Raw genomic sequence first — 25,467 nt, forward strand, 5'->3', positions numbered from 1 at the left:
CTCTGTCACTTATTGAAATGCCTTCATCGCACTAGCGTCAGCTTTACATGTTTCCTGACCCACTGCTTGGTGCATAGAGCCTTTTTTCAAGCACTCTACTAATCTGGGCCTCTACATAAGAATAGAAAAAAGAAATCCATCATGCCCTTTTCAGGCAACTTTTCTCAATCTATATTGGGGACCCAAACGAGAGGATGTGAGATCAAAATTGATCGTCTTGGCCTACGTGTATAATGCTACGTACTAACACATGACTGAACACATCAACCACAAAGTGAAACAGTAGTAGCAGAATCATGCATGTCAGCTGATGGAGCAGGTCAGAAAACAGAGGGCTGCCCTGGAAGGAAACCTGGTTGAAACTAAGGAGTGAATCTCCTTTATCCAGCAGAATAACCTCTAAACACACCCGGAGGTACAGTTGAATTACTTAGATCAAGGCATATTTATGTGTTGGAATGGTGCAGCCAAGGTTTCTATTGCTCCAATAAAACACTACTTATTGTTGATCTGTTACACAAAATTCCATTAAAATGCACTAAATTTTGTGGTTGTTATGTGACAAAATGTGAAAAGGTCAAATGACTGCTTTTGGAAATTCCCAAAAGAGGCTGTAGATACAGTACTGTTTTATAGATTTTACTTGACAGTTCGGGGAACGGCTTCTGTTTGTCTCGTGACTATAGTTGGAAACCTTTGCTCCTCAGCAGTAGAAGTGGAAATAAAGGCACAAGCACAATGCTGTGCACAGCACTATCAGTGTCAGGGATAAGCTTACCGACTTTGAGCTCTGTCTATGTTTTGTATTATGAGAGAAGAAACTAAAAGTACTGAGAATCCGGTATGTTTTCTTTGAAATGTGATTTGATAAAGAAAAAAAAAAGCTACACATATGCCAATAAAAGAAAAGGCAAAACAGGATTTGGAATGCATGGGAATTTCCTCCCCTCCTCTTTTTTGTTGGGCTTGTCATTGCACTTCCTCTGTCTACTCATAAAACCCTTCCTCTTTGTTTCACAACACGGTTCATTTAGTTCAGCTCAGGATCTCTCCTGCCGTCTCCATGCAGCAGGTTATCAGTGTCTGGGTGCGAGACCCGCGGATACAAAAGAATGACTTCTGGCATGCCTACATGGACTATGAGATTTGTTTACATGTAAGTACAACCGCAGAGAAGATAGTTTCACTTATGTTGTTTCCTTGTTCTAACTGTGTTGCTGCTGTGTCCTGTTTTCAGACCAACAGTGTGTTCTTCACCAAGAAGACTTCAAGAGTGAGGAGGAGATTCAGTGAGTTTGTGTGGCTCAGACAGAAATTACAGGAAAATTCTCTCCTACTGTGAGTAAACATGTCATTTGATAAATCTCAGAAAGACAAAGGTTTCTGTTTTCATGTTAAACTTGAAGTCCTAAATGGTTCTCCTTTGCCTGCATGTTTTGTAGCTTACAGCTACCACACCTTCCACCCAAAAACCCCTTCTTCAGTCTGAACAACGCCCAGCAGGTTGCAGATCGGATGAAAGGACTCCAGAGGTTTTTGGAAAAGTAAGGACAACCTCACATGGCAGTGCATTTATAGTTTGGAGATTTCACTTCACTCAACCCAACTGGTGTGCACTGGTTTTCACCAGCTCCGGACCACAGGATGTTTTCACATCCCCAGGCGGCACGCTACGCCACACATGGAAGATCCTTATTTGTTTATTTCCTTCATTTCTCAGAATCCTCCAGAGCAATCTGGTGTTATCCGACAGCTGCCTGCACCTTTTCCTTCAGTCCCAGCTGAGCATTTCCAAAATGGAGGCTTGTGTTGCTGGAAAGACCAGCTTCACCGTGGCCCAGGCTGTGCAGAGCTGCGGCCTGAGGAGATTTCACTCAGAAGAGGACCTGCAGAGGGACCTCAGCGTGTTCTGTGACTCTGACTCAGATAGGTAATGTAACACTGTATTTTCCACTGCCTCATCGGGAAAGTCCAGACGGAAACACTGCTCTTACAAGAACCTACGACACATTAACACAAACTTGTTTGGCAATGATTGATGCTAAACAAGTTAGGGCACGGCACCTGATTAACCTGTGGTAAACGTTGCTGTTTGTTGTGTTTTTGCAGCTCAGAGTGCAGAGATCCAGGGCACAAGACAAGAGAGTTGACATTAAACAAGTCAAGGAGTGCAGCTACCCTTGATCTGAGGGGAACCTGCCAAGAGGAGATGCTCAGCTGATCGCCTGGTTCTGTATGAAAACTGAAAACTACTGGATGAAAGTTCGAGTCTATTTACTTGATTCATGTTCATCTTTCTGGATATGAAATCACTTTAGGAAAAGCAACTTGTTACCTTTCCCTGAACCATTTTCACGTTTGTGTAATTTACATTGTCCTAATTGGAAAGCCAGTTTCACAAAATCAGAGTTGAATGGAGAGATGAATGGCACTAAATTCACAGCAATACTGGATGAAAAACTGGTAGAGGCTTGAGACTGATGGAGAGGTTCACCTTACAGCAGGTCATCAACCCTAAACATACTGTATACCCACAGCATGTTCATGTGGCAAAATGGCCCTGTCAAAGTACTAACCTAAAAATAATTGAGAATCTGCTGCAGAATTTGAAAAAGAATGTTTATATACACTCTCCATCCAACTTGACTTTACTTAGCTATTTTGGGGGGAAAAAATGGGTAAAAGTATCAATTTGTTAATGTGCAAAGCTCATTTTTCAGACTCCTATTTCAGAAACAACTTATTTTACTTCTGTGTGTCAACTAGATTACTTAACTACGTCGCCGAAAGTGACAAAATGTGTGAAAAAGTTTATTCGGGGGTATGAATGCTTTTGTAAAATTATCCATAATGTTTTGTTGTATTGTGATATTACGCTGTGTGCATGGTAGAAAATGTGTAGCAATGTTGCGCCTGTGGGTGGCAGTGTTGTCACACTTTATACATTTATCTCTCGGAAGCATGTGCTGTAACTGTGTGTTGTAGCTTTATAAATTAATTTTGACAGAAGCATGACAGAGTTTGCTCATTCGTACCAAGAAAATGTCCCAATAGCAGGATAATATGTCTAGCAGTCATAGCCTGATGTCACGGTATAGGTCTCCAGTGTGGGAAGCTTGTCATCTGGTGGCCACTGCAGTGCTTAGCAGGATGACATGTTTAATAAGGTCTCAGCAGAGTTTCTGCACACACACACCCCTGTCAGGTGTGTGACGGGCAGGAGGTCCTCTGGACTCCCACTGGACTCACTCCTGTCTGAGAAGGCCACCAGTAAGACAGGAAACATTGCTTTCTGCTGAGCAAATGCCAGCTGTGCTGACAGGCTGCTCCTTTAATCTGTCTGCCTTGCTTTGTGTTAGTTTGAGACCGTTCCTTGCAGCTGTTTCTGCTACTGTGTGTGTGTCTCCTTGTGTTTGAGGCATTGTAAGGACTATTTTCCTAACATTTGTACCATGTTGTGTGACTCACAAGCTTGATTCCCATAAGAAGAAGTATTGTTTTGGAGCTTTTAGGTTAGTTTTAGTATTAGGTATGTTCTGGTAATTGTTAGGTTAGAGTAAGAGCCAGGGTTAGGCCGTAGATTAGCTGTTTCTCTGTGCAGCAGCTGAGGAGTTCATTATGAATTCAGAACTGGCTTGTATTAGGAAGAAGAGGTGCAGGTAGCCTTTCTTTTCTAAGGATATCTTGTCATATACGTGTGCATATGTTACAATACAGTACACATTGTTAAAAAAAATCAGACCAATGTTTGAGTGTGTGCTGAAGACAGTTCTTTTATCTGATTATTCATAAAGAGGTTAGCTGTTAGCTGTTTTTGAGCTTATTGTTTCTAAAGCTAAAATATAAATAGTGTATGTTGTTTCATATCGAAACTAAAGTATTAGACCTTCAACTGGGAATCTTAACAAAAAGATTAAGTGAAACACTGATTCATTATTCCAATTCCATTATTGTCCAATTTAGCAGAAGTGGAAAAAAAAACCTGTACTCTACATGTTCTTTTCAAGATGTTGTAATAAGTGAAGTTTTTTTCTCCGTTAAAACTTGAACAACCAACACGAGTTTTTTTAGCTAACTCTAGTTTTAAGATACAGCTTATTTTAACATCCTCTAACAACTCAAGTCATCAACGACTTTAGAGAACACATACAACACTTAAAAGATCCCATCTGTCACTTCTCTCCACATTTCCAATCCGAGCAGAGCTGTGGTTGGGGTCGGTGATTTTCTCCCAGACAAGACAGCACAGAGACACACACAAGTCAAACACCTCAGGTAAATTCAAGGATTCAAGGAATTCAGATAAATGTTTATTGGCCAAGAGGCCTAGCTGCCATGTTTTTGGATTCAGAGAGGAAGTTATGTATTTGGAGAGAACAAACAAATGCAGTATTACACCATACAATCTCCACACTAGGAGGGACCAACCAGGATTTCAATCCTTGTAACCGCACCACCGTACCGTCCCTCATATCTTCTTACTCTTCTCCTTAAAGACAGATTTTAAATGGATGTGGAAATATATTTTCCCCCCTTGTGAAATAAAGAATTAATTAAGATTAAGAATATTTTTTGGTTAAAATTTAGCAGCCAGTTTCTCTACCAACGTTTGAATTGAAATGTTTAAGCATTTCAGGACTGAAACTGTTGGGTTTCACTCAGCCTGACGGGGAATATTGAATCAAATTTTAATGGTCTGTGACTCTGGTATACCGGCCATTAACTCCAGGCTACTGTAATCTGTCAGCAAAGCTCTTCTGCCGTAAAACCAGTAACTACTAAAAACAGTTTGGTCCGCTGCTATACAAACATTGTGTGAGCCTCTATAGAGGTGCAAGAGATTTGAAAACATAGCGATTCAGTAAAATTATCAGAGAATGCGTTCTATAAAAACAACAAATGCTTTGTTTCTATTTTAGTGTGAAATTAATGACTACAGCTTAATAGTAAATAGTAAAAGATTGGACAGAGGGATGAGCCTTCTCTGAGAGAAGTGTCTGCCTCATACCACAACATCATATGTGTTTCTCTAATAAATCCCATCTCAAATCTGTGTCATCCTCCCTTGCTGTATTTTCTTTCTACAGACAACAAATAAAAGTCCATCTTTATGTTGGACAGAGTCAGAGATGTAACAACATGAAATCCCAATAAAGTTTTCTGTAGGAAGCCGAGAAACCAATGGGTGCACTGAGGCAGATATGCTCCAGTGGAGGCAAATTACAGATAAATCAGGGGCTGCTCATGCATTTTAAGTGCTGCATTATACAGAATCCATTAGTAGCAATAGCAGCTCAGCACAATTTAAGATATTAAATCTCTTTGACTGCAATTCTGCGGAACCCAGATGAGTCGATACTAGACAAAACTGAGCTGCACCTGCAACAGAAAGGCAGTGGGACCTAAAGAGATAATTTAATAAGTATCTACCAAGAGTATTTGTACGATAATGGGACAGTGAGACGTATTATACAGCATTGCGACCACTGAAAAAAATGCACAGAAAGGCACTAGATATTTAATTTCATGCCAATATGAAATCTCCAGTTTGTAAATGGAAATATGTATATATTTTTTATGTATGTTTAAAAGCCAGTGCTACCTTAATACAGAAAACAAAATAAACACATTTAAAAAAGAAAAAAAAAGCTTCCTTTACAGCAATTCTTTTTTTCCTTGTCTCTGAGATGTCACAGATGAAAATGAGCTGACATAAAATGACATCAGTTATTCATCAGACCTAGCAGCCATACCTTTCCTCAGTTTTGCTCAGCTATAGCTGCTGGTCTGCCTCCCTGTGCCATTATCTTATGTGTGCTGCAGATGTAGCAATCATTTGGAAGGAGTGTGATCACTAAACCAAGGAGAGCAACAGCTTCTCATCTCCTTCAGATGGAGCCGATCAGCATTAAAGGAGCATCTCTGAGCCTGAGGGAAAAGGCTGAGATTACAGTTTGTAATTTACTGATGTAATATAGTATGGAAAGACATTTCCTTTGAAATTGGTACTTTAAAGTAGATAGATGAGGAGGCTGGGCCATGTGTTAAGAAAAGAAACATGTCTGTATTATACTGTCTCTTCATCAATTCTATGCTAAAATGTTTTTATATAAGTGCCTTGCAGAATTGTTTATACTCCTCAAACTTGTTCACATTTTGTCACAGTATTACCACTTGAGATAAACCAACACATGGTTTATTGTGTTATTGTGCAGTTGTTAAGTAAATGAAAAATAGCATGTTTTGGGATGTTTTTGTTTTACAAATAAAATCTAAAATATGCTGCATTCATTCCATCTGAGTCAACACTTTGTCTAACTTCCTTTTGCGTCTTTGCATCAGCTTCTCACATCCAAAGATGGATTTTTTTTTCCAATTGTTCTTTGCAGATTAGCTGGAATCTATAAGCAATCAGGTGATCTATAATGGTAATTGATTGAAGTCGATCTGATTTTGGACCATAAGAGTAGATATTACAGCAAGGGTCCACATTTCACAAGACCCACACTGATTTGATTTCATAATATATGCAGCATATCAAAAAACAAACAAAAAAAATCTGACCCCCCCCCCCCCCCCCTCCCCGCCTCCCAACCCACGCACACACACCCACCCACACACACACACATATATACTGTATATACTCTCTCCTCATCAGTGCATGAATTTTTTGTCTTGCTTCTGGGGAACGTCACCCTCTACATGTCATAGAATCAAGTCCCTCTGGACTCCCGTCTTGTTAGGGATGAACAATGTGTAGAAGGGGAGCCCTCTGGTCAGACAGGGAATGGAGACAGTGCCAGCGATGGCACTGTGAAGACGACAGAGGAGCGGAAGAAACAAAAGAGTGAAGTGGAGGTGTTGAGGGCACCATCTCCAGGGGCGTCGAAGCTTTGCTGCCAGCATGTGTAAATCAGCAAGCAGCTCACGGCTGCAATGAGGTAGAAAATAAAAAAAACATAAAAATGTCTGCGTGAAATAGAAGGCGAGGAGGATTTTTTTTTATGATGAGCCTAAATTTTCCCCTCTCTGCTGTAGATCCAGTGACCGGCTCGGATTGTTTTTCATAGACAGTCCATCATCTCGGTGTCTGCATATTGACACAAATGATTCTCGCATGTCTAATGTACAGACCAAATATTATCATTTTGAGTCAGGACATGGATATGGGACTCTTCGGACATGCATATGTATATTCAAGCAACTCAATTTAATTTACATGTGTTCAAAACACATGAATGTACAGGTTTCTGTCCCTTAAAAAGCATTTGTGCAGCCTAATGCTTTCAGGAAAAAAAATCTTTAGTTTAAATTTGAATTGTCATCAATGTTGTAAAACAGAAAAAGCCAAATGTTAGAGAGATGTATATGTTTTTGTTAATTTTCTACTTGGACAATGTTGCTCTATGTGCTCAAGAAAAACAAGAAATCCAAAAAGACTTGAAGATGTTTTTGTGATATTTTAGATTAAAGTTGTTTGACACCAGAAGAATTAGCTTGAAGTTAGTGTCTCACCCCGAAGAAGCAGCTACTTGCAGAAAAGCATCAAGACTTTTGGGAAGTCACATTATCCACTGACTGCTTCAAATACACGTGAAAGCAAACTCACCATCCAAGTGGTGGTTCGTGCAGGAATCGGCTCTTCTTCTAGCACCCCACAACCAATTAGCATGGAGCAACATGCAGATTCTGTTGTTGGATAAAATGCACACAGGCAGAACAAGAAGCTTGTGACCTAACCTCCCTACAATCAGTAACAAGCAGATGGCCTCTAATCAATACTTGGTGGTGTCAAGTCCTCTTTAATACACACATAAATGCAACAAAATATGTTCAGGATGCAACTCAAAGATATTTAGATAGTACTTGAGTACTTGAGTATGCGGCCTTGGGAAAATGCCTTCTATCCAAAGTCAAAATCCATCACTGCACCAACAAGTCCAACATATGCGAGTAGTTTACACCCACTATTGGGGCAGGTCTCAGTTGCCCTCAGCCACAAAACCTCCAGATCAAGGAACTCCTAAAAACTGGGGCAACAAAATGTCTGTGTCAGAGGAGAACCATGTTGGGTTCTCAAATACCAAAACTATAATTTAAGATTTTTGCCACTCACAGATATATAATACAGTAATCTGTCTCTAGAAGTACAGTAAGTGGCTAAGTTTATACCTTTTTTCAAATTATATTCTCTTCATGCAATTGTAGGATTTTTGTCTAACTCAGCACTAGATTCACTAAAATCTAGTGAATATCTGACAAAGTCTAGAGTCATGGTGTGCTTATGCCACTTTGTCGTGATTAGCAGGTTCATCTGTTGCCTGAGCATTAAATCAGCTCACATTAACTCAAACCTGGTCACATACTAAAGCTGACACAGAAGAGGAATGATGGCAACCACATTCCTCTTCTCTAAGTTACTCCGGGCTCTAAGTTACTCCGGGCAGCTCTTGTAATTTAGCCTTAACACATTTACTTCCTCCAAGAGGTTGTCTTACAAGGACTGGCTATATAAAGAGCTGAGATAGAAACTCAAGAGGAAACTGGAGGCACAGAACTTAGGGAAGCAAAGAAGGAAAAGTAAGAGGAGATGAGGCTGATTGGTTTGCAAAGGAATGACAGTCACTCAGCTGCAGTTTATGTGGGTGTGAAGACTGCAGAGGTCTGTAATTACAGTTAGAGCCTCACATGCTTCTCTGACCTGTGCTGATTACAAGCTGTCCTCCCAAAGCTTCCCGGATCATTACTCACTTTGCTAACTAGTACTGTAAATCAGCTGTCGATCGCTGACCTGCTATCAGAGCTACAACAAGAGAGTAAACAGAGGGGCAGGCTGTGGTGCCCGCAGACTAGTAAATAATTTGCAAAGACATGAGCAGGAGCGAGATGTGGGAGATGTTTATGGCAGGTGAACAAACACCTGTCACTTTGATAAGCCTGATTTATCTCAACTCAAATGTAAGCGGCATAGCTCTGGTCTTCGTGACAGCTTTGGCTTCCAACCTCACACACTGGAGCGCGAGTCCTGTCTGCGGTGGTGATGTATACTGGAGAGTATGCGAGAGAAATGACTGACCAACTCACAGCAGTAACAGCTTCATTAAGGATCAGCTGGTGTGTTATGTGCATTAAGGTGGCATTCTGACCGCTAATGCAAGAAAAACTGACTGATACCTTTAAACTACTTGTCTCTCTGAAGGAAGACTGTAAGACAGAAGGCAATGCTATCTTACACCATGTGGTGCCTATAAAAAGCCTATTCAGTTTCATACTTATTGGCAACTAATTTCTTGTATAAAAATAAAAGTGTAATAAAACACGTTTTAAAAGAACTCCATGCCTTTACATATGACAGAAAGTATGCCCAACAAAAGTATTCATATCTCTTGGACTTTTTTATGAAATTAGAGTACAACCAGAAATTTAAATCTATTTTATATGTCACATGCCAACATAAAACAGCATATAATTGTAAAATGGAAGGTAAATGAAACAGAGTTTTCTTTTCTTTTTTTTAATAATGAAAAATTCCCCAAACTATACTCCTATAGTTATAAAACCACTTTTCACTGCAGGTAAAGCTGTAAATCTCTTACATTACGTCTCTACCACCTTATATCTTTGAGCGTGAGCTATATTGCAAGGAATAATGGGTGATTATATTAAATGAAGAGTATCTAGAAACATCAATTGTCACATCTTGCCACAGATTCTCTACAGCAGGGGTCCTTAAATTCACTTCTCAAGGGCCGCTGTCCTTCAACTTTTAGATGCGTCTCTGCTTCAAATAATGACCTCATTATTTGAAACAGAACTTGACTGCGGAGGTAACTGAGCCATTTGAGGTGTGGTTCTGTTCCAAATAAACTCCAGAGCAGTTCGTTTATGGTGTGAAACTGATCCAACCTCATTTCAACGCAGCTACCAGGTGAACGCTGCAAGTCTGGCCTGAATGCCATCCCCCTGCTGAGTGGGTGGTGAATTGTGGAATGGAGTACAGTAAATAGACTAATAAACAAAGGTTGTACATGTTTTTTGGCAGACCTGACTTGTACCATTCATGAACTGCAGTTGGAGTCAAATATCTGCTGGCGGCTGCAAATGATCTGGGGGCCATAATCCTGATCCAAACCATTCCATTGCATCTCTGGAAGCATGACTAGTGCCACTGATCTACTGGGAAGTGAACTTTAATCCCCGTCTCTTGTCTTTTGCAACTTCTGTCTGTCTGCCATTGATGTCTTTTATTTAGATTAATCCAGTTTGCCCATCAACTCTGACCCGTTTTCCTGTCCCAGAACAAAAAGACATTTTATTTTCCTTCAACTTCATAATTATGCATGTCTTTCTTATTGGTCAATCATATAAAATTCCAATAAAATACTATACATTTGTGGTTGCAGCAAGACAAAGTACCAAAAAGTTCAAAAGGTATAAATATTTCTCCAGGGCTCTGTATGTCACGACTTCGGTAAGTTTCACTTTAAATGTGCCACATCTTTGAAAATGTCATAAACCAAACTGTACTCCATCTGCTGCTGAATTATGTTAAATGAAACTGACCTCTATTAATAGTGACTTGCAGTTAAAAAGTGACCATTTTAGATTTTAAGGTTCAATCGCAGATGTGGGGTGAAGAGCTTTAATTGAATCCTGATATATGGGGCATTATCTGGAGTGGGATAGGTGATACATATCCTGCAAAAAGCTTGGAGTTATCACATGAATAAAGCCTGAGTTATTCCTGACAGAAACTCTCCATGAAGCTGAGGTGAGACCTGCCGCTTAGTGACCTGCCCAATAATCCAACAGCTGACGGACTGATCCGGATTAAGTCATGGAGAGCAGCATAGATCAACCATCAGCACTCTTACTCTGTGCTTGGTAATAGTCAGCAAACATGAGAGCACTAATATCAGGACATTATTTGCAGCCAACAAACAATGTTGATGAAAATGATCAAGTTATATTGATAATTTATGTTAGTTAAAATGTTTTGGAATTGCTTTATCTGAGCTGTAAAGCAGCTGTGAAAACTGACAGCTTCGTGTACCATCAAACCCAAAATATATTCATTATTACCTCCCCACCCCAACAGCTCTGTTCATATATATTCAGCTCATGAAGGTGTGTTTTTATGGGGAAAAAGTATTAATTAGTGATATTCTGGTATCATTAGTGTTATTTACTGCGCTGAAGGATTAATGACATGGTGGCATTTATCCTTTAAACATTATATCTTGATTTTAAATTGCATTAGAAGCGCCTGTATATATTGAAGATGTGCCTGTCCAGAACTAACAAGAGACAGGGGGGTTGAAGTTGTCATGCATTAAGGATATTTTTTTATTGGCACTTAAAGATGAGAGGCAGCTTTTAGCCTTGTTTGCCACTGACTAGGTGACCCATTGCCAAATATTTAAAAAGCAGGGCTCAAAAGGGCAAACACTGGCCCTATTTCAGTAATGAAGGCAATGTTTCACTGCAGTAGTCATACCTTGAACCTTGTCCCATTTTATCATGTTACAAGCATAGATTTTAATAAGTGTAGGGTAATTTATATGACAAAGTTGCAGAAATGAGAGTATGATTGTGTTTTGTGCATTTGCCTGTTTCCAATTCATTCACAGTATAAAGCCGTTCTGTGCAGGCCTGAGGTTTGTTAGATAACATTAGTGCACCGTAAAAACCAACAGGCACAGGTCAGAAATAAATAAGTGAATAGGTTTACAGCAGGGTTAGCTCATATTCCAAGTATTTAAGGTCTCACATCACTGTTCAATTCATGAAAAGAGAAAAACTACAGCACAGCTGCAAACCCAAGACATGTATTTAAGCCCGTGAGCTAAACAATGAGATCATTATTAAGGGAAACTGACAAAATGCCCATGGTGATTCTGAAGGAGCCCACAGAGGTTCACAGCTGAGCCAAGGTGCAGGGACCTATTGACAGGACCACTACGTGTTTTCATGACCAAATGTGAAAGTGTGACAAGAGCAAAGCCATTGATGAATAAGAAAAGTTCTGCTTTTCTTATTCATCAGATGACTGTAAAACATGTAACCGCTTCTTTAGACGGTTATGGAAAACGCCATCTAAAGAATGGAAAACGCTGGTCTAATCAGACGAAATGTAGCTTTTCGGCCAACCTGCAAAATATCTGTGGAGAAAAACTAACACGGCGTAGCACACTGAGCACACTATCCCAATGGGGAAGAACGGTGGTGGCAGCATCATGCTGTGGAAGATGGAGTTATAGACAAAGGATTTGGAGTTGAGGCAAATATCCACCTTCCTGCAGAACAGATCAAACAGGCAGCTGGGGCAACAATGGGATGGCTTAGATCAGAACATATTTATATGCAAAAATGACCCAGTCAAAGTCAAGGCCTGAAATCGGGAAAAATCGCAGATATTTTCCACCCAAATACCTCAACATAGCTTGAGCTATTGTGCAGCGAAGAATAGACAAATGTTTGAGATGACATAAGTTTCCACAAAGGTGGGATAAATACAAGCCACACCTTTCATACTTATTTGTAAACAATGCTTAGTTTTCCTTCAGCTTCACAATAACATAAAGGTTTTCTGTTGGTTTTTAATATGAAATTCCAAATAAGCTTTATTAAAGTCTGTGTTTGGAATGTGAAAAGCTATAAAAAAAAAAAGTGAAAGCATGTGAACAATTTTGCACAGCCTTATTGTTCTGGGCTTAAAATTCACAAATGATCTTTGATAGAATTAAAGATTTAAACACAAAGATGGTTTCTAATGTCATATCTCTTGTTAGTTTTTCTACATTGACAAAAAACAAAGCCATTCTTCTCCATTTCCAGTGCTGTATATTCAATAAGTAATTATAGTAATTCATTACATCTTCAATTAGAAGGGAAGCTTTATTGCTGCACTATACCATAAAAGTCAGGATTTATGTTTTCTTTGAATGTCACCCAGAGGACAGAGGACTGTGGCTCATCACTCAACTCGAACAAAGCAGAGAGACAGCAGCCAGAAAATAGAAAAAATAGATACAGTAAGTTATTGGTTGATAAATGCATTTTTCTTTCCATTTCTCACTACTCTCTTCCCCCGACTCCCAACCTTGAGAAAACCCCTGACAAGGCCACGTTGTCGGAGTGCATTAAAATTGAAGCCCGGTTTTGGAATAACGGAGAAAAAAAGAAAAGAAAAACACACGTACAGTATATGTATCTAACCTCAGAGGGACACTGCACTGCTAACGCCGACTCTCCTGCTGTCAAACAGCTCCTCAGAGGGCGATAAGCATCCCGGCTCTCTGTGTGGCTGCCTGTCCTATTAGTGCACCTCAGCTGTTACAGTCAGGCAGGCGGCACAACCTCCCATCTGCCGCCGCTGTGATCCTCTGCCCAGCAAAGTCTCCCAGGTGCTTTAAATAAAAGGTCGCTTTGAAGCGTGGGATAGAAATGCTGAACATATGACAAAAAAATATCTATTTTGATGAACCATGTTTTAGCCTTCTATGCTAAAAATTATATATTGGAGATCCGTTAGTATTGTTAAAATAGGTGGGTTATATACTGTATATTCTTGTTAATATGGCTTGTAAACCTCAGGTAAGGATTTTTACTCTGTCACAAAGGTCACTTATGATTCTATAAGGAACTAGATTGCCACCTTGTGGCTTAAAAAAGGGGGAAATATATATATAAAAAAGCATCAGTGAGTGTTTGAATGTTTATTATCTTTGCCAAAAGCAATTCCAGAAAAGTATCACAAATAATTTTAACAGAAAATAAATACAAAAGTGCAGAAAAATGCTGGAAATATACTTTCAGTCAAATTGGCATTTTTATAATCATCAGCCTTGCTAATATTGAAACAATGGACTTATCTCAGAACCCTCCCAGCCCCCAACCCCAACATTCGATATATGAAACAGCAGGTAAGTGTATTAAGCAGGAGTCTCAGCAGCATAGAGAGTTTACATAGCGTACAGCTCCAACAGGTAGTCTCTAGGAACGATGCCGATCGCTCCGTTCTTCTCCCCGACCCACCAGCCGAAATTGTTGTACTCCTAGAAGCAAAGGAACAAGAATAATAGGCATGACTGCCTTTACTTAAACTGTTTAATTAATCATTAGCAAGAAGGAAAAAAAAGTTATTACAGGCTGAATCACACCCAGGAGCCTCTGCGTAATTGTCAATCTCAGGTTGTAATATTGAAATAAAAGGCCCTCGGCACACAAAGGGATAAAAAGCAGTGGCTTAAAAGATGATCTGATGAGACTCCACACACACAGTGATCCAAATGACTTTATAACGGCTTCGAGGCTTTTTAATTTTTTATTATTTGTCAAAATTTAGACATAAAGTATTTTCTCTGATTTGTCTTTAAGCCAGTTTTTGATCATTTAGCATTTGCTTGATTTGCATTTCACTCGGGATCTTTCTGCAAAGTTTCTGATTTTTCTCTGATGTAGATTTACATTTATTTTTGTTGCTCTTCTTAGTGTCCATTAACGATCTCTTTGTGACCATTTTAGCTCTAGAAATTAAATCATTCTGTCCTTTTTATAGGCCCTCTGCCTCTGACTTAAAATTGTGTTCAGTTGTAACATAGTTATATTATTATTATTATATCTTTCACTTTAGGTTGCTGTTTTGATTGAACTTGATTGGTGTTTCACTTTTAATATCTTACTCGTCATTTTCTATCCAGCAACAGTCCTAAAATATAAATTTTTGTGTTCATTTTGTCCATTGTTTCCATTCTATTTGGGCTGTTTTGTCACATTCTCTGTTATTTTACATCTGTCTTTTGACATCCTGCTTTAACTGTCAAGTTTTATTGGTCATTTTAAAACAAAGATATTTTCTCTGGAAATATAAAAATCAAGCATTAATTTTCCCTTCTTTCTGAGATGTGATTTTTTAAGCCCTACTAATCATCTTAGCTAGCTTTGTAGTAGACAAGGTGGCATATCCCATCAACAACTTCATACAGTTTGTTGTTGCCCATCCCCAACATTCAGCTGTCACGTCAAGATTGCAAACCAACATTTTAATCCACGGCACCAAAAAAAGTCATCAACGGGCATTGCACGTAAATTTTTCCAAGCCCAAAAGGAGACAGCTCCTAGTGACGGTCAGAATGCTGAGATGAGAGAGAGACAGCATGAGGGGAGATCTGAGACCATCTCTCTCTTTCTGGACAAGAGCCTGACCTCACATCAAAGTCTTACCAGAACATGAATCAAGACTAGAGCTCAGGTTCTGACAGGGCAGAAGGAGGGCAAACTGAGGGAACATTTTAAAGACAGAATTCAGGGACAAGCCGGAGCCACATCTGAGTCCATCTTATTCTGCAAGTCAGTGAATTAGATGAATTAGACTTCACTTTGCATTATATGTTTGGGTAGTAGTATTAACAATAACCAGATTCTGGTGTTAGATTATTTCTTTAGATAAAGAAGAGAGCACTTGCAGTCTGTGTTAGAGTCTTGGCATAACACTTATAAATACTTTACAGTAGTCCATTGCACTAGAAAAATTACTTTTGGAGGGTGTAAAATGTAAAGGATTTAAATTCTAATCAATCAAATTGATTAAATATTTAAACTCTTGACTGTCATGATGACACTGGTGCCCTCATGGACCCATTGACTTGCAATTAATCAATTGAGGGGTGATGGTTATTAATGTAGAATAATAGTTATATATTATTAGTATTAATTACTTTAGATATAAAATATTGTCTAAGAAAATTTTGGTATGAATTCAACTTATATTGGTTCAGTTAGCTGTTATTTACATTAGTTGGTAATACAATGCAAATGTGTTTGTACTTGTATTAGAAATGAATAGGATTAATTTATTACAGGATTAGAACCATGATAGGGTTTAACCATTAGAAGGTTTCTGTTTTAAATAAATTTATATTGAGCTTTAAATCTTTTTTATAACAGTGCTGACGCTAAAGCCCAACTTGCAAGCAAGTGGTGTTTCTTGCTAATGAACAGCACATAATAACTGGTAATTATTAAATGGGTAATTATTAAATGATGGCTCGTTACAATAAATTTCGAACATTTACTAGCTAGCAATATTTTGTCATTATTAAGCTAGCATTAGCTCTAAGGTTTTTGTCAAGTTGGTTAGCAGGCTAGCCCACAAGGACAGCCATTGCCAAACAGCTCGTCTTTTCTTAACTCTAGGAGAAACTTAGAATTAAAACTAAAAGTTCGGTAACATTTTTTTAGCTATAACAAACCAACTCTCAATATTTGTCAGGGTTTTTTTTTTTTTTTATGGATTGTCAAATTAGTATCAAAAACATTAGAAGATTTGAATAGTTTTTTTTTTATCAACATAACATTTGATTGATTGTTGATAACATTTTATCAACATAATATCAACATAAAATGTTTGACTTTAAAGGTGTGTTACATGGTCCAAATTACACTTCATCTGGACCACTGGAGGAGTAGGCTGTGGTGTGTGTGCATGTCTGTGTGCGGCTGTGGGGGTGCACAGGGGTGTGTCCGTGTGTGTGATGACTTCCTGCTTCCAGCCTTTGAAAACAGCAACACCTCATTGTATAGTTGGCTGGCTGACAAATAAGTTAAGGTTGAGTGAGTGCTGGACACAACTTGGGAATGAATATACAGAGCTGTGGATGACTAATGACACCACACCCTGTGAGAACACACGCACATTAACACAAACACCCAAAACCGAAAAAGGGCACGCTGTCGTAATTGAATTACAGGAAATTCTTCGGTTGCATCGGTCCATGAAGATGAAATGTGAAAACGTTCCCCCTAAATGTTGAGTTTTTAGATGCTATGCTCATTAATTATTCTTTGCACTTTCTGTGGGGGGGCTCAGAGGGTTGTGCACTTGCGTGTAAACGGAGAGCAATCGGCTGTGCAGCCTATTCGAACAGCTATCAAACTCTCAGGTCCTGTCTTCAGGAGGGGTCTCGTAGCTGGAACACCACACCTATTACTGGGATCTGTGGTGGGGGAGGGATACAAAGCAGACTTGTGGAAGAGGAAGGGAGACGGCCAAGCTTTTAGCTGCAGCTGGCTGTGGTCCAGACGGGTTTTATGGTCATTGCACTCGGAGCAGGCCACAACCCCCAACACCAAGGTTTCAGCTAATGGCACTCTTAGGCAGTGAAAGGGCAACTTGATTCTTGGTTTTTTTCCACACAACAGGACAGAACAATAAACCAGGATTCAGCTGATTAGCATTATTAGGGTTTTCTACTTTGTGCATTTGGATTTGCACAGTAATGGCTGAGTGGTCAATGGAGAATTAGTCTGGCTGATGTTCTACTCCCCAGTGTGACATACAAAACAAATTTCAGTCTCTTAATTACAGAAATCAAATAATTTCTATTTAATTATTTTGTTAGCAAAAGGGAATATAATTTTATTACCAAAATTACTTTATTATATTTGATTTAAAGAATATGTTACTTTATTTTTTTTTCTTCTCCCTCCCCAACCCTTTTTCACAATTTAAAGGTTTTTTATTCCGGGTATTAGATTAAGTCATTTCCTGTAATTAAAGATTAGCATTAAATTATATTTAACCATTACCAATATTAAATTATTATTTTGGTTAGTAAGGCAGTATTTCAACAGTAACTGATCAATAAGTTAGGTACAACCTATCTGAACAAAAGAGCTATATGCTTTGCCACTAGATGGCAGACTTGAATTTTAAAAGTTACTCGGCCAGCTGTCGGCAGTCTGTCCCATATGACTGCATGCATCATAGGAACTAAACCAGACAAGAAATATAGTCTGTTCAGATGGAGCACATTTCACACTTTTTTTTTAACATACCACATAATCCAACATCCATCTGTAAAAATATGGAATTCCACCTCTTATTTCAAGACCACTGTTCCAAATGTGGAATGTATCAACAAATCCTATTTGGTGCTTACTCAAAGCAGCCAAGTACAAAAGAGCTCCTGTTTGATTACAGAGTGGACGTAAAGAACAGGCCCTCAGTTCTCCTGGCACTGCCCGGCTGACAAGCCTCGGAAATTGTGCGTCAACTACATGTCTTCACCTGCTCCGAATGCTAAGCCTGGGTTTCCTGAAAACACACATTCCTATTTAGAGAGGTGATAGAGATGCATGAGAGGTGTGTGTGGGCTCGGGGCAGCTCAGCGCCTGGCATGGCAGCAGTGACAGAGCGCTGAAATACTCCAGATGGGAATGATGGAATGATGTTGTGTGCCAGTAAAGCCAGAATCTGCCAACGGCACTAAAGCAGTTTCCACTGCGATACATTTAATCCTCTGTGTCAGGGTTGCAGAAAAAAACCTCTAGCCAGGTCCATCTCTGACCGTCCCCTCAGGCTGAGAAACAAGCACCGCCAGTAAAATATCAAGAAAATCTGCTTCTTTTAAGGACTTAGACAATTTAGCTTCGATGGGCTAATCAGTAGAGTCAGATAATCATTTAGTCAGCAGACCTGATTGTTTTTACATTTCCTCAGAGATGAATTGTCGTAATTCTATCCTCTATAGGAGAGAAAACAACAGTTGATCTCTGACACCCAGAGCTCCCTGATCCATACCTTGCTCAGGATGTAGATGGCCTCTCCACGTTTGAAAGACAGCTCATCTGGGTGGTCCCCAGTGCAGTCCCATAAGCCTTGGTAAAAGTTTGCATAGTCTGTGCTCTTGTCAGCTGTGCAAGGAGAAACAAATTGAGGTGATATAAGGAGTTTCAAGTTAAGTTAATTTAATTTTCCACTTGCATTAATCAGGATGCTGAGACAATTTTTTTTGGCTGAGATAAATATTGGTAAGACAGACTCACATTTGCTCTGAGATGCCATTGATACAATTTAGAAATGCTAAAGGTCTTTATAGCAGTGCTGTAATCTACCCAGTGTTCCTAGCTGCAGAACTAAACAAGGGCAGGCATTGTTGAGTTTCTAAGCTCCTCAGAACCATATGAAACAAACCATGTGAAACAAAACATGTGAAACGAACCATAGGAAAACCAGAAATGTGTGGAAACTCTTGGCTCCTTTAAATCAAGATGAAAAAGATTGCTTACTGCAGCCTTTGTTTAAGATCTTTCCTACTCATTGTTTTTCTCAACCTAGCCATTCTGAAAATAAAAAAAACAAACAATTTATATAAATACCTTGCTTTAGATGGAATGCTCTTTCCTTCTTTTCCTTTATTTTTTTAGTAAAGCTCTTTATACTACCCATATGTATGCACAGGTCTATGCACATAAACTGGCTTAAACAGTTTGTGTTGGAGTTCCTGGTAGGAAAATACTTGTCTACATACATGTTTTGGGGCAGTTTCTCTATTTAAGCAACACCCATTTTGCTTCTGTTAGTGACCCTATTTTTTTTTTGCTTAAAATATGCAATGATATTTCTGGTGTTTTAACATGCTAAGTGTCGTAAGAGGAAGTTAAGCAAGTCAAGCAAAGTTATTTCCAGAATTGTGTACAGTAACTTTCAGTTGTTCTCAGGCGCTTCCTCTGTCATTGTTGCTACTTCCTCTTCACTGCAGCTTTTAAACATTCACTTGATCAGATCCATCTGCTGTTATTCGTTAAAGTTGTATGTATATTCAGAAACAATACCTCCAGGTGCAGTAGAATTGGCAGCAACAGGAGGAGGATGAAGAGGAGGTTTGGATGATGGTTCAACTTTTGGTGGAGGTTTGGCTGGAGTAGGCATCTCGTCATCTGGAGAAAATACCGCCATACTGATGCATTAGTGTGCATTTCAAATTTTGTTGAAAGGACAGAAAATGGGATTTGATTTTTTAACATCATATCATAACTGTGACAGTGATTAGTGTAGAATGTGGTCAGACCTGGCAGCTCTTCGTAGATTTCTTCTCCCGGGGCAAAAGCAGGAGCAGTTCCAACGTCATCATACATGAACTGTTCGTCATCTTCTTCTTCGGGAATAATGCCCGACATATCTAATAAAACAAAAAACAATAATGGAAAGTTCAATAGAAAGTTTATCTCGTGTTTTTGGGGTTTTTTTCAAAAAGCACATAAATGATTTTATGTTCTTTGGTGAACTTTTAGTTCTAAACCAATGAAAATGGATACTACAGATGAAACAGAACCAAGACTCCCCAACTGTGGTGAAAGTATCACTGGAACTATGTGATTCGCCTTTACATGGTATTCAGAAGAAATGTTGGTACAAACCCTTTGCAAGGTAAACACAATGTTAGACAACAACACAAAGAGAAGTGGACAAAAGTGAACCAAAATCAATTCACTTTTGTTTTTGGTTCTATTGCTATTTATCTCTAAAGTTGGAATGTGAATATGATAACATTGAAGTTGAAAGTTGAAACAGGACAGAATTTCTTAGCATTTTATGCACTAAAAAGGGACCCGCTCACTAACCAAGGCTGCGCAGTACTGTGTGCAGGACGGATTTAATGAGAAACTAACCATGAGAGATGCAACTACAAACTCTAGTACAGTAGCTGTCACTGCATCTCAACACTGTTACCAACTCCTCTAAGAAAAATAGCTATAAGCATTCTTAATAAGTTGCTTAATGATGTTATCAAGTAATTTACCTAAGTTGCATAAAAACAGATACTCATGTATAAAATGATGCCATTTAATTTACCTGAATTGCATAACTAACAAATGGTATGCAATTGTCATGGATACTCCAGGAGGAGTGAACAATATAGCAGAAGTAAAAGACACCCTAAACATGTCTAGAATTACAAATTAACTCTTTTTTTGGTTGTTATTTTAGTGTATATATTGCTATTTAGTTTAATTTTTCTGATATATTTGGGATGGGAGTAGACTCCATTGCAACACAAGTTATTCTTCAACAGAAGCTAGATTTATCACTTTTCTGAAACAGTAACTGAAGAAGTCTAGGCAGCAGCCATAATATCTTTAAGGACAAGGTTGATAAGAAAGCTACGACTTTTCAACTTATAGCTAACCATTTTTATTATTATTATTATTATTATTTAAAAATGGCTACCTATGTTTAAAATTAAATATACAACTTAACCCTAACACAACACATAGAAAGCATAAAAAAACCCAATATTTTAAATAAAACTTCCAAAACAATCCATTATCACAGTTTTAAGATGTCTGTTATTGTGTTGGTATTTGGAATTTCTTGCATTTACTGAGGTGAAGCTGGGTATACAAAACTTGGAGAACCACTAAAACAAAGCCCAATATAGTATACATGTGGAAGCCCTCATACCTTTCAACACAAAGTCTATTTGTTTCACCCATTCCTCTGCCTCCTTCGTTGATGATGCACAAAACTGAAAACAAACAAAAAAGAAATTAAAACAGTGCAACACTCAAGCCTGCATGTATTAATTAGTGGTACTGCATCTATGCATGAGAAAATGTTCTGCACGGAGCAGCATGAAAATTAGGAATACGCATTTAGACATTTCAATTTTGTGTTGAACTGTTGCACAGACAGCAATGATTGCAGAGTAAAATGACTGATGTGAGTAAATATTACCGCTCCATTGAAAAAAAAAAAAGTATCAGTGAGACAAATTTCACTGCGAACCTGATAGACTCGCTTGTCTGGAGCAGAAATTTCAAAGCAGCAGTCCTTCTTTGAGTCTTTCCGTAAGCTGTTGTTCATTTTGACAGTGTAGCCATCGATGCCGAATTCGCCTTTCTGCTGCTTGTCTTGTTGCAGAAGATAAAAGTACCATTATAAACGGTCAACATAATGCAGATATAATGAAAAAAATAATAACAATACAAAAAACTCTTTACTGCCAGACTATACCTTTCTCACTGCCATAATAGTAGAAGGTGTGATGGCTCAGAGCACACCATCTCTTCTGCCATTCGGTGCCAAAAAAGCTGTGATCTGTGCAGAGAAAGACGATTTACATAAAAGTAAAGCGGCATTTTAGTTGACCGTTTCAGTGGTTTGCACGTAACATTGTTTTCATACTACAGTTTAGAGTAGGATCATTATGTACAATATTCAGTGTTTACAAATATATTTTAGAATACATTATATAATATATCGTATTATGTATACGATATATGCTATTTTGTGTCATGCAAACGTCATTATGAACAAACTTTCCTTTTCAAAAGTTAAAAGGTTTAACAGGAGACCAAAGACTCGGCCCTTAACTTTCACAGATCATACAGTGCCTTAAACAAAGGTTGCAACTTTTTTTTTTTTTTTACCCTTGTTCATGTTGCAGCCACAATCTTTTGCTTGTTTTATATGAACTGGTTGTGATATATGCAGCGCAATCCTGAATGAAAGCCTATTAGAAGCTGCAAAGTTCATGAGACTAGGATAACGGTTTAGAGCAAAGCACATTCATGTGTTGGAATGCCCCAGTAAAAGTCAAGACCTTTAACCAAATGAGAATCCAGATAAGACTTCAAAATTATTGATCACAAATGCTTCCAATAAAATCTGACTGAGCATAAGCTATGTTGCAATGAAGAATTGTTTAAAAAAATAATCTATAGATATGTAAAGTTTGTAGAAACATATACAAAAAACAACTTCAATGACAAATGATAAATAAAAAGGAGTTCCACAATGTACTGACTCAGGGAGTCCACCCAATTCACAATTATGAGCCAACATGCTGACTTATCACATAAAATCCTGATAAAACATATTGAAATTTTTGCCTGCAATTTGACAAAAAAGTAAGAAGGTTCAGGGACTTAATATTTTTTTGCAAAGCTGACTGTACTTCATTGTCCAGACAAACAGAGTCTGTTCTAGATTTAATTTATTTAGCTATATTTATTAGAGCACCAACCCTTCCTGCGTTTCTCCAGATATCCTGCTTTGAAGACAGATGCCAAGTCCTGGGCTGCAACGGGCGGGGCCTGCTGCGCACCTGTAGAGGACCAAGAACAACGTAATGTATCAAATCAAACGCATCCTTTTGAAATGTTAAAATGAAAAAGGTGTTGCTATGTTTTCATAAGTGTGTCAACAATAGTTTCAGGGAAACTTTGTTTATTTGATAATAATTAAACAGCAGAACCCATAAAGGCTCCACTCACCTATATTTCTCAGTATGCAAGGCTTGCCTCGCAACTTCAATGCAAATGTCTAAATGCTGTGTCATAGTTGCTTTGTGTGAAAGAGAAGCCATAAAAGTGGCAGCTGCTTAAGGCCCATAAACCCCCACAGTCCCTTAATCATCATTCCACAAGGAATTCCCTTGTACTTTTCTCTACACAGTAAGTATGAAATATTGGATTGATTCCCTTCGAGAAGCATGCTGGATTAAAGTGCTTGAAAACTGGAGGGGATGTTTTTGCACAAACTTCAGCCATGGCAGTAATTTTTAGTCCCCTGGCCGTGTCTGAGAGCAATAAAATACACTCTAGCTGTAGAAAGAGGGGGTGGTGGGCTAAAAGGAGGCGGCGAGGGGCAGCAGTTGTTCCTCTGAATTGCTTCCCAAGTGTGTTGCCGAGTTACAGTTGGAATGTCTCCCTCACCGTGTCACTCAAAGTCACTTTCTCCCCGGGGCAAACACAGATTTGTGAATTTCCTGACGTTTTTCCACAGCTTGATCAGTTAATGTGCTCTGCGTGTACCCCAAGTGGTTTATACCTTCGAACGCATCGTCGTCCTTGTCTGTCCGCTCCGACTGCATAGAGCCTCCGTCGTTGTTGCTGTCAACTTCCTCATCCTCATCTGAATCATCTCCACCTACTGGAGTAAATAAGAGCTGTGAGGGCAATGTGTGATTTGGTTATGTTCATGTACTGACGGTTCTCCTTTTCCAAGCTACTTCGACAAGTGTCAAATAGACAAAATGGTTAAGCATTTATGAATCAAAACCAAAATTCTATATTTGCAACTCCAGATCTGCAACAGGAAGAAAAAAAAGAATAAGATGATAAAGACAAACACTCACCTTTGTCTTTGAAATCTTGGGGGAAACTGTAGATAAGACAATATATTGACATTACTCGTTCAAAACATGCATCAGTGATAAAGTATTTGATGACTTAATGGCAGGTTTGTAAGCAATCATGATCGCAGGAAATGTTTAATGCCCAGTACATGTGGCATTACCTTAGTTTGACCTCCTTGATCCGTTTGATAAAGGTTTCCCTCCTCTCTTTTGCCTTCTTGCTTAAATTTTCTGCTTTTAGTCCATCACAGAGGAACTGTTCCAAATCTAAATAAAGTAGCAGAGGAAACATTTAAAGATACAGCTCAGTGGTGTGCTTCTTTCCCTCACAGCAAATAGACATTGACAATAAAAAAAAAACACAGGATTTAGTAACGAAGTACAGATTTCCAGAAAAAAGTCATGAACATGTGTACTAGTGAAAAGCAAAATCTGTGAAATTACAGGAAGAATGGAGCTCATCAGTTGCTGTTGATAAACAATCTGGTGGATGAGCGACTGTAGACAGTTGATGATGATGAAGATTCTGAGACGCTACAGCTGCATAAAGCTGCCTGGATGGTTGAGATTAATGATTCATTTTAAGTCTTTCTTCCTGGTAATTACTTTCCCCATGGGTTATTCTGTAAATTATTGTTGGTGCATGAAGCAAGTTTTTTCTCTGTCTTGATCAGATTTTCTCCTGATTTTAATCCTTTAATAATTTGATTGATATATAATAAGATCTCACATCCCCCAAAAATGAATTCTGGCCATTCCAATGTGCTCTTGTTGTTTTCATAACATGCGAGTCAGGTGTCTCCTTTGATTAACCTAACTTTAAATATCAAGACTTTGAATGCTTATTTGTCACTAGCCTGTTGTGATGTCACCAGACGAATGTGTCAAAGTTTACTTTTCAACATTATTTCCTCTTGATTAGTGAATTATTGCGGTTTATCACAAAAATAGAAAAGCTGACCGTGGTGAGCTGTTCAGTAAGTGTTAGGTCATGTCTAAAGCTGCTTTTGGTTGATTTTAGAGAAATATCTGACAGGCAGCTTTAAACGTCCTTACTTTGTACGTTTACCGCTGATGTGCAGCAGACCACAACGGCATCAAACCGGATGTTTGAACTATAGCTGACTGTCAGGGTCACCAGGTGAGAGCAATGTTTATTGATTAAGCTTAAGCAGCGAAATTTGCCGCTGCAAAGAGGTATGACAGGAACTGATATAACGAAAGAACATCACTCGTTTTGAGTGGATGGTTCCTCTTTTCTCAGACTGCTTTCCCAAAGTCTAGTGAAAGAAAAATCACGCGAGAAAAAACACCGACAAAACAATCAATCACTGATCGATGAGTTCACCTGAAATCAGCGTTGTTAGGTCGTCGGGAATCGCACGCATCGTAGCAAGGAGTGACAGCTTGAGCTCGGTGGACGCCAAGAGAGAAACGTAACAGTACACGGAAGCAGCAGCAGCAGCTCTGTCTCTCACACGGAAGTCTGTTTGTCAATTATTTCTAAAAGTGACCACTCGGTTCCGCATGGGGATAAACAAGC

The 25,467-nt window shown here is 38.8% G+C and overlaps 2 protein-coding genes across 3 annotated transcripts; one reads left to right on the top strand and one right to left on the bottom strand.

The window, feature by feature from the left end:
* Positions 1–983: 983 nt before the first annotated feature.
* snx10b (sorting nexin 10b) lies at positions 984–5,053 on the top strand. Its single transcript, XM_028012856.1, has 5 exons — positions 984–1,156; positions 1,238–1,338; positions 1,443–1,544; positions 1,721–1,930; positions 2,110–5,053. The coding sequence occupies exons 1-5, from the start codon at positions 1,064–1,066 to the stop codon at positions 2,219–2,221; spliced, it is 618 nt and encodes a 205-aa protein (XP_027868657.1). The 5' UTR covers positions 984–1,063; the 3' UTR covers positions 2,222–5,053.
* Positions 5,054–13,703: 8,650 nt separating this feature from the next.
* Positions 13,704–25,467, bottom strand: skap2 (src kinase associated phosphoprotein 2). Of its 2 annotated transcripts, none has more exons than XM_028013693.1 (12): positions 25,273–25,467; positions 24,086–24,191; positions 23,925–23,950; positions 23,618–23,716; positions 22,812–22,892; positions 21,800–21,883; positions 21,572–21,696; positions 21,248–21,311; positions 19,854–19,964; positions 19,618–19,722; positions 18,584–18,696; positions 13,704–14,057 (listed from the first exon to the last, which is right to left on the bottom strand). In XM_028013693.1, exons 1-12 carry the CDS (start codon positions 25,310–25,312, stop codon positions 13,965–13,967), a joined length of 1,047 nt encoding a protein of 348 aa, XP_027869494.1. In that variant the 5' UTR covers positions 25,313–25,467; the 3' UTR covers positions 13,704–13,964. The 2 variants fall into 2 exon arrangements, with proteins under 2 accessions (XP_027869494.1, XP_027869493.1); XM_028013692.1 differs by having other exon boundaries at positions 23,618–23,719; positions 25,273–25,465.

Source organism: Xiphophorus couchianus, chromosome 3, assembly GCF_001444195.1.
Source record: "Xiphophorus couchianus chromosome 3, X_couchianus-1.0, whole genome shotgun sequence".
Taxonomy (NCBI): domain Eukaryota; kingdom Metazoa; phylum Chordata; class Actinopteri; order Cyprinodontiformes; family Poeciliidae; genus Xiphophorus; species Xiphophorus couchianus.

What these genes read in the sequence shown, in the direction of transcription:
- snx10b (XM_028012856.1), top strand. Translation starts at nt 1,064, where the DNA reads ATGCAGCAGGTTATCAGTGTCTGGGTGCGAGACCCGCGGATACAAAAG. An exon ending in CAGGAAAATTCTCTCCTACT is followed by an intron (nt 1,339 to 1,442) that starts GTGAGTAAACAT and finishes CATGTTTTGTAG; the next exon opens with CTTACAGCTACCACACCTTC. An exon ending in TGTGACTCTGACTCAGATAG is followed by an intron (nt 1,931 to 2,109) that starts GTAATGTAACAC and finishes GTGTTTTTGCAG; the next exon opens with CTCAGAGTGCAGAGATCCAG.
- skap2 (XM_028013692.1), bottom strand. Translation starts at nt 25,312, where the DNA reads ATGCGTGCGATTCCCGACGACCTAACAACGCTGATTTCAG. An exon ending in CCTAACAACGCTGATTTCAG is followed by an intron (nt 24,192 to 25,272) that starts GTGAACTCATCG and finishes TACTTTATTTAG; the next exon opens with ATTTGGAACAGTTCCTCTGT. An exon ending in CCATCTACATCCTGAGCAAG is followed by an intron (nt 14,058 to 18,583) that starts GTATGGATCAGG and finishes CTTTGCTTCTAG; the next exon opens with GAGTACAACAATTTCGGCTG.